General features: G+C 33.7%; 1 protein-coding gene across 1 annotated transcript; it reads left to right on the plus strand.

Moving 5' to 3' along the window:
- The first annotated feature begins 719 nt into the window (after positions 1-719).
- LOC105033654 (tryptophan aminotransferase-related protein 2) lies at positions 720-7,177 on the plus strand. Its single transcript, XM_010908544.2, has 5 exons — positions 720-845; positions 3,086-3,389; positions 4,793-5,070; positions 5,169-5,470; positions 6,776-7,177. Exons 1-5 carry the CDS (start codon positions 742-744, stop codon positions 6,958-6,960), a joined length of 1,173 nt encoding a protein of 390 aa, XP_010906846.1. The 5' UTR covers positions 720-741; the 3' UTR covers positions 6,961-7,177.
- The last annotated feature ends 2,131 nt before the right edge of the window (positions 7,178-9,308 follow it).

Here is a 9,308-nt window from a genome sequence, read left to right on the forward strand (position 1 = left end):
AGGGTCAAATCAGATCCAAATTCAATAAACCCATATCTAACCCGAAAAATAAAATAAACTTAATTTTAAAATTCGATCCAGCCCTAAACGTCCTTTAAATTAGGTTGGATTAGGTCTAAGTGGATCGGGTCAGGTCATGGGTCACCCGAACTATTTATGGCATAAATTGCAAAAGAAATTTTTACAATGGCTAAACATCCATCCTTTGCTGGATTTGGAGAAAGGGTGAGGATTGCCCGCTGGCCCTACGAGATTTTATGTATTTTAATATTTTGGACTGTTCTCGCACTAGACTGATGTGACCATCCATTTATATCCAAAAAAATAAATAAAAAAATTAACAAAAAAAAGAAAAAGAAAAAAAAGAGAGAGCCTTCCTTTGCATCTATACCTTCCATGTTTTTCAAATCCAGGAGGCGAAACGCAGATTAGCAAACCAATAAAAGATATCCGCAATAATTGGAATGTATCTCTTTGTAGCAAATATATGCAAATCTTATCCAGTGCTCCGGGATGACAGAAGAAACAGGATATTATGAAATCTAATTAATCCAGGATACCTGCCAAAAGGAAAAGAAAGAAATTTGAATCCAGGGCATATTCGTGGACAATAAATCCTACATATCTGCGTCAAAAATTAATGTGGCCTATTCCCTTCTTTTTATATATAGAGAGGCCGGTGGGAAGGTCCAAAGGGTAGAAGAAGAAGAAGGAGAGGAACGAGGGAGGGAGACGGAAGTAATGGAGCAGTGTAAGGAGGGCGGGGCCGCGAAGCACGAGATCGTCATCAGCGACACCAGCGGCAGGCCCCCAGTCTCCAAGGACTCCGTTGTTGATCTCGAGTTGTGAGTATCCTCACCACCGCCCGCTGCGCTTTAGTTTTTATTGGTTTGGTTGGATGCCGTCACCGCAGGGGAGGCCGGAAAATCACATCTTGCCGTTGAACGGTGATGGCAAAAGACAACCACTCCAAAAGAAAGAGAGTTCATTTAAGAACCTCTTCAGCTATTTCTACGTGATAATCATAGGATTTCTAGATTGAACCACCTATTTAGGTATAAATTTGTATTAACCCAAACTCCACCCAGCCCAGATCCTATGAACAAAAAAAATCCATTGAGGTTTTCTATTCCCATAGCCCAAAAGATAGGATCTGAACTGGATTTGGACAGTTTCTTAGAAAATACAAGATTTCATTAGGATTTTTAACTCAATCCTCCAAGAATATTCAAACATGCCCCTATTTTTTCAGAAACAGAATAGACAACAATTCTTTTTATAAATTTTATTCTTAAATTAAATAATTTTTGGACTTGACATTTAAAGTTTAATTTGTTAATTATGGTGCTAGAAACCATAGTGACATTGCCTTTCTTTTTTGAAGGGGTTTTTGGATATATGATAATAATATATAGAAACAATAATTGCACCATCTTTGTCTTGTTATTCTTAATTATCCTAATTATTTCCCAAACTTTTGTACAATTTCATATTTTCTTTAAAATTTCCTAACATTTTAAATCATATATAATATATGGACACGTATGTTGGCACATATGAGTGCATATGTTATTGTTGTATTTAATAGCCGGTCTCTCCGTTTACCGAACTACAACTTTTAGTTCATCTTGAGTGGATTCTAACATCCACTTTCAATTTCAAAGTTTCTTTAATTCCAAACCTGTGATGGCTATAAATAGTTATATAACTATATATATATATATATATATATATATATATATATATATATAGTAACAAATAGGACTGAAATAAGATCGGATATGATCGGATACCAGCATATCAATATCCATATTTATTTTTTTTGACGAATACAAATATAGATATTATTCGGATTCAAAAATTTATATCCATATTTATTTTAAAAGGATATAGATACAATTCGAATATTGAAAGTATGGATATAATTATTGATATAAGTTACATAATTAAATTTTATGATTATAGAATCAAAGATATTACCAAATAAATGATAAATTAAGTCGATAGCATGTTTTTATGATTGTATATTTTTTTAAAAATTAATAAATATTATATAAAATTATGTAGGATTACAAGTAGATTCAGATATTGGGATATAGATGTGATAGTTGTCTATCCATATCCATATCCATTTTTCTTTGATGGATGTGGATACGAATATGGATATTAATCAGATCTTCAAATTTCTGTCTATATCCAGATTGATTCGGATATAAAAATAGATTCGTATAGATATTATCCATATTGCTTTTATCCCTAATAATAAACAACATGGTATACAGATATAAGTGCGTGTAGAAATAGTATAACCATGTGAAGGGACAATATAATTGTATACAAGAATTATTATAACCATCTGCTATAAAAGTGTAAGTGTTACAAGACTAAAAATTAAACACTAGTGGTCAAGAGACCACATGTTAATTAAAGTCCAATCAAAAAAATTAGGATTGGTGCTAAGCTCCTTTATATTTCTAATATTTACATATATCGTCGAGATAGCTGCATATAGTTTGCACAACCATGTTAATCAATGAGCTGTATATGCAACTTGTACGTGGCCTAATCAAACATAGTAGCTATATGTAGGAAAAAAGATCAGATCAAGGGACCATATATATATATATATATATATATATATATATATATATATATATATATATATATATTAAATAATATTTTATGAAGGAGTATTGGAGTGTTGCCAACTCAACTTATTAAATAAGTTTTGTTGTACCACATGTAAAGGACACATTTTCACATTAAATTATGTTATTAATATATGATATTATTATATTCTTACAATTAAAATCTAACATCTCTTCATATTAAATTATGTTATTAATGTATGATATTATTATATTTTTATAATTAAAATTTATTTATATAAATAATTGAGAATATGAAGTGATATTAAAAATTTAAATGAATATTATTTTATTATTTATATATAATTTTATTTTAATCTGATCAAATTTAAAAAAAATATATTTCCATACATTCAACTTCGTGTAACGTGTGTCTTCGGCTAGTCGGTACACAAAACGTTGGTTATAATGATACTGATGTCAAACTAACGATGCAGCGGAGACCCAACCATGTACGAGTCATTTTGGAAAGGGATGGGGGATCGCGGCACCATCACCATTCCGAGTTGGCAAACGATAAGTTATTTCTCGGACGCGACCAACTTGTGCTGGTTTCTTGAACCCGAGTTTGCTCAAGAGATACGACGCCTGCACAACCTTGTAGGCAACGCTGTGACCGAGGACAGACGCATAATCGTGGGCACTGGCTCCAGCCAACTCTTGCAAGCTGCGGTCTATGCTTTGTCACCATCTGATGCCCCTGAGCCAATAAGCGTAGTTTCTGCCGTGCCTTACTACTCGGTAAGCTCCACTCCGTTGCACCAAATTTGATGCTCAAAATATGTAGGTAAAATTTATGACTAGCAATAAACTAAAGGGTATTAATTAGTTCTATCTTAGATAAGGTTTATGAACATAAAACTGATCTTTAAAAATAGTATTGCTATAAACTAAAGAGTACGGTTTACATATATATAAAATTGTTCTTTGAAAAATAATGTTGCTTTGCCATTTTATGGACAAGAAAAATGTTTAATAAGAAATAAATGATAAAGCAATATTATAGATATCGTATAATATTTTTGAGTAACCAATAGGCCTCAAAAGCTTAGAGTGTAAAGAAAGTGTCAACAATGTATATCAAGCTTAAAACCCTCCATGTTTTCGATTTATATAAGATTTGATGTTTTGTACTCCCTTCGGTTTATTAATTTTGAGGTACTTAACTTCAAACACTTTGGAATGATTACTATATATATATATATGATAAATTCTATATAGATGCGTAAGAAAAATCTAAAAAGCTAGAAGAATTTGACACTCTTTTTCTGAGGCATAAAAAGAATGTCACACTTCAGAAGATATGCACGCTTATACTTGCACTTGTGTCAATATAAAAGAGTGTGTAACAGATGTGATGTTGTTTCAACTACTTTATTTAACATTATTCCGTTCGGCTTCTGGAAAACAAAAAATGCCTTGCAAAGTCAATGAAAGTTGGATAGAGAGCAACCATGATGCGCTCATTAGTTTTTTTTCCCAAGTAAATATGTGATTAATGGATTTATAACCCGATTGAGTTGATTAGCCTTCCATAAATTAAAAGCTATATTATTTTCCAATATAAATAGCATAAGAGAATGGCTTTTCTCCAACAAGGTGTTAGTGCTCGTTTTCCATCTATATTTTTTAGTGCCGTTAGTCTTCATTTGTTTGGTACATAGTTTTGTTGTCTTAGCTTCTGATGATTCTAATTTTTGAGAGAAGTGCTTCTGATAATTCTCATAATTATGTCTTCCATTAGTTTATATTCTGATAATATTGGAAAAGCGTTAATGCAATGTGTTTTGTTCAGTTTCATACACATGATCTGTGGCACACTAAAGGTCTGTTTGGATATTTTTATATAATTAGGCTAAAAATCTTGCACAAATTGGTCCTATTGGCCCATTCGGCTCGCATTTTCTAAGAGTGAGAGAGATCCACGGATGCCTATTTTCTCTTTCCACTGGATTTAGATGACTTTGATTAATTTCAAATAGTCACAACCTATGGATATGATAATAACCCTAACAATCTGTTGACTTGACAAAACTGCACAAATTAGAGAGCACAGATAATTGAGCTTTTCATGGTTTTAGATTGATGAGCTGATGGAAAATATATATTTTTTTAGTCAAATTTAACAAGTTTTCCGATTGCAGTCATATGAACCACTTATGAATCACCTTCGGTCCGGACTTTTTCGGTGGGCTGGGGATGCATGCACGTTTAAGGGTGATTCATATATTGAGTTGGTCTGCTCTCCTAGAAACCCTGATGGCTTTCTAAGTCAAGCAGTCTTGAAGTCTGATGGTGGAAAGACAATCCATGACCTGGCCTACTATTGGCCTCAATATACTCCAATTACTGGTCCAGCAGATCATGACATTATGATCTTTACTTTCTCAAAGAGCATTGGCCATGCTGGATCTCGTATTGGGTAACCATGCCTCTTCCATATCTATTATCCATAAGATTAGAATTTGTTTCTTTTCAATAATCTTTGGCTACATTGCATGAGCCAAATTATTCTCACAGGTGGGCTCTGGTGAAGGACACTGCTGTTGCTCGGAAGATGGTCAAATTTTTGGAGATAAGCACAATTGGAGTGTCCAAAGTCTCACAGATTCGAGCAGCAACGATTCTTAAAGTAGTCTCAGATAGCTATGAGAATCCAATCCCTGGAAACCAAGACAAGGTCTTCGCTTTTGGCCGGCATCTTCTAGCCAATCGGTGGAAGAAGTTACGAGAAATTGTCGAAGCCTCAGGCATCTTTAGCTTGCCGGAGTTCCCATCTGAAACTTGCAAGTTCACCGGGGAGACAGCTGAAATCCTTCCTGGTATGTGACTACAGTTTTTAAAACTTACCTGTTTCTCATGTTTAAAATTGGAATTGCAAGTTTTCGTATTAGGCTTTGATGAATGTTCCATAAGCTAGTTTGCTTCTGCCTCTATGCGGTTGAGTTGGTCTAAAAGAGTCTCAGGTGGTAGCAGCACTACGTGGGAGTAATCATGAAAATATACGTACTAGTCGCTTCGATCTTGATGCGGCCAACTTTCTGTCGTCTGTCGTCGGTGATGAGCACCTACAAAATAATATCCTCACAGACCGGAGTTGTGTCCGGCAAGAACCCTCCAATGCTTAAGTCAGAGAGGAAATTGGTGAACAGTAGATTTCTGAATATCGAAAGTAGTAGAACTCTGGCTCAGAAGTGGCCTTATCGGTACTGTTCACTTATCTTCCTTTTATAAATGATTCTGATGTAATCGTCGAGCACGTGGTCCTGCTTTTTATGGTGCTAAATTATTGGACCATAATTGTGAAGTTGGTGGGTTATTAATTCCCACTAATTGCTGTGATATGTAGTCGATAACCATTCATAGCGGTTACAGTATGTTGAGTAGATTGGCCGACTATACGTCTGTAGTGTTGATATGTCGGTAGAAGATCCGAGTGAACCATTGGCTAGTAGTTCTAATGTGCCGACGATCATGGGTCAGAGATTATTCAAGTTATTCACTGTTGATCGGTAGTAGCCGAATGTCGGTCGGTCTGCCGACAACGAGTCGGTATGATTTGTCCAGTCAGCCGAAGAATAGTCGGAGTTGTATGTTCGGTCGGTCAGCCTTTGTTGAGTCGAAGTCAGAGTTGGTTAACTTGAGTCGAGGGTCGATTGACTTACCCCAACAGATCTCATCAATGTATGAGATCCTATTTATCCCATCATCTCCTTAGAAATACGATATTTTTTTTATTTTATAAATTATTAATAATTATAATTTCAGAACACATATCAGAGTAGAATATCTTATATCCCTATCTCACCTTAATAGTCTTGTCGTGTTTAAAATACCATGTTTAGGTAATCTCTTTATTATTTCTCTATTTCACCTTAATTATCATGTTTTTTTCTGAGTATACTGACCCAAATATCATCTTTACGTTATTATCATAAATAGAATATTGTTTGGGTGCTCTCGTGCCACGACAATTCTGTGATTAACTCGTTGACTTCAGAAGGAAAATATCTATGACTTGTCTAAGTAGCTAGTTTATTTGATGGAAGTAACATAAATTTCTGCTTCTTATATTTGACTTGAGTTTCTCTTCTTCTTCTTCCTTTTTTGATCCTTTTGTTTTACAGGCTTTGCATGGTTGAAATGTGAAAAAGAAGGAATAGAAGACTGTGCGAGCTTTCTAAGGAGCCACAAGATCATTGCTCGAGGTGGGCGCTTTTTTGGGGCAGAACCCAAATTTGTGCGGGTTAGCATGTTAGATCGAGATGAGACATTTGATCTTTTTATTGAAAGGCTTTCGTCCATTCGTTGAGCTCCTGCCTGTTGATGATAAAAACTTTCTTTTCGCCTCGGTGGGAACATTATATCCCTAATATATAAATATCTAAATATTTGTCAGCAGCCGTTGCTCAAATTACATTTTTGGCACCACTCTCCTCCGGGCTTGCCAATTAGCAATCACTGGGAGTGTGGCATGACGCTAACCAGCAAATTGAAGTTTCACTGGCATTTGTTGGATAAATAACTGTTTAGGGTATTTCCTTGCTTAGATCCTTTTGGATCTGTTTCATGCATTACGATGTTGTTTTTGATATATATTTATATATAATAAGGTCTTCTACCCTACATCATTTGAAATGGCCACACGGATTGGACAAGTCTGCAGAAAAAAAAGAAAAAAAAAGTTTTGAAAAGTATTTGTTGTTTAACAATTGACAACTTCTTTTGATCCGATCGGGAAGAAGAAATATTTTCTCTAACCTGCTCAACTTGTATCTCTCAAAAGAAAAAAAATATGATCAAAGAATTGTGAGTGTAAGACTTAAATCTCTTTTTTTTTCACTGATTAATTTTTCATACTATATACTGAGATATATAGCCCCTATTATATAATAGTAATATTTGTTCTTATACAATTTGGATTGGATTCTTTTTTAGAAGGACGTCTATCATTGAACAATTTGGATTGGACTATTCTTTCTAACTTAAATAGGACTAGGTCTATAAAAAAAAATCATGATTAATATAAAAAATTATGAAAAATACTAAACTTTTATGTAAAATAGATCTCGACTTCTATATATATTAACTGTCTTCTATTGCTCCTAATTATTTATGGATTGAAAGATAACTTTCGGTTGAAGTCTTTTTAGAAAAGAAAAATTTTGATTTGATTTGTCCGTTTTGAGACCTAAACAATAAAATTTTAGCCCAATTGGGTCCCTTTGGAGGCTATCTCAAAGTTGTAGATCTCCAAAAGAATATCAAATATCATAAGAAAGATCATCTTAATGGAATATCATATGACCAAGTTATCATCTCCTAAAGTTTGGCATATGATTTTATTTCTTGATGTGATGGATCTCACTCTTGAATTTTACCTACCTTTACTCATAATGGCCGATGTGATCTACATCGAGTCTTTATAATGACGAAAGTGATCTATATCGAGTCTGATGATCCTCCTGGATATTCATAATAGTCAAAATGGTCCACATTGAGTCTATTGATCTACCTATTTCAGATCTCCCCATATTTAGGGGATTTAACTCTTGTTAAATCATAATTGAAGATGGAAACACTTGCTTCCCTGCCTCACAGATGAACCGCTTGATTTTGCTTGGAGATATTTCGAGATTTGGTCTTTCTTGTTAGATGATAGATCTTGATCTCTAGATATAGGAGACTTTACTATAGGAGTTGCTGGTAATTGTGTTGAAGGCACCACCAATTGAGAAATGCTATGAGTTGGGCAATCTTCTCTTCTAATTATGTGAGATGTTTCTTTATTTCATCATCCATTGAAATAGAACTGGTAGCTATACTTGTATTTTATCCTTCGATATAGTGGAAGTATGGATAGCATTTTTCCTAATTGCTTAAATTGGTCGCACATCTGAACCATAACTGAAACCTCATAGATGTAGAAAACTGACACTTTGATACCAACTTAATCTAATTAGGGAGAAGAAAGATTTTTTTCAACTCGCTCAACTTCGATCTCTTTGAAAAAAAAAAAGAAGATGATAAAAGAATTACGAAAGTAGGGCTTAAATCATCATTTTCTTTCATTGATTAATTCTCTATGCTATATGCTAAGGTATATAGTTCCTATTTATAATTGTGACATTCATCTTTACATAATTCGGATCAGATTTGTCTTCTAAAAGGATGTCCACCATTGAACAATTTGGGTTGAACTTCTCATCCTAGCTTAAATAAGATTAGCTTTATGCAGAAACATATGATTAATATAAAAAATTATGAAAAAAAAAACTAAAATTTCATAAAAGATAAATCTCAACTTCTACACAATTTTATTTTTTATATTCCATTTAATTCTTCACGAATTGAAAGATAACTACTGATCAAAATATTTTTCAAAAAGAAAAATTTCGATTTGACTAGCCCATTTCAAGGTCTATATAAATAAAATTTTTGCCATTTAGCCCCTTAGGGGCCATATCCAAGTTGTAGATCTCGAAAGGATATCTAATTTCAAAAAAAAAAACAAGTTCATCTTAATCAAACATTGTACGATCAACTTATTACCTCATGTAATTTGACTTTTTGATGTGGTAGATCTTATCCCTGGATTCTATCTAGTTCTACTTGTAGTGGCCGATGTATTCCATATTAAGTTATTGTAGCGGCAAAAGT

This window comes from Elaeis guineensis, chromosome 2 (assembly GCF_000442705.2).
Source record: "Elaeis guineensis isolate ETL-2024a chromosome 2, EG11, whole genome shotgun sequence".
Lineage (NCBI taxonomy): Eukaryota > Viridiplantae > Streptophyta > Magnoliopsida > Arecales > Arecaceae > Elaeis > Elaeis guineensis.

What these genes read in the sequence shown, in the direction of transcription:
- LOC105033654 (XM_010908544.2), top strand. Translation starts at nt 742, where the DNA reads ATGGAGCAGTGTAAGGAGGGCGGGGCCGCGAAGCACGAGATCGTCATC. An exon ending in TCCGTTGTTGATCTCGAGTT is followed by an intron (nt 846 to 3,085) that starts GTGAGTATCCTC and finishes CTAACGATGCAG; the next exon opens with CGGAGACCCAACCATGTACG. An exon ending in GACAGCTGAAATCCTTCCTG is followed by an intron (nt 5,471 to 6,775) that starts GTATGTGACTAC and finishes TTTGTTTTACAG; the next exon opens with GCTTTGCATGGTTGAAATGT.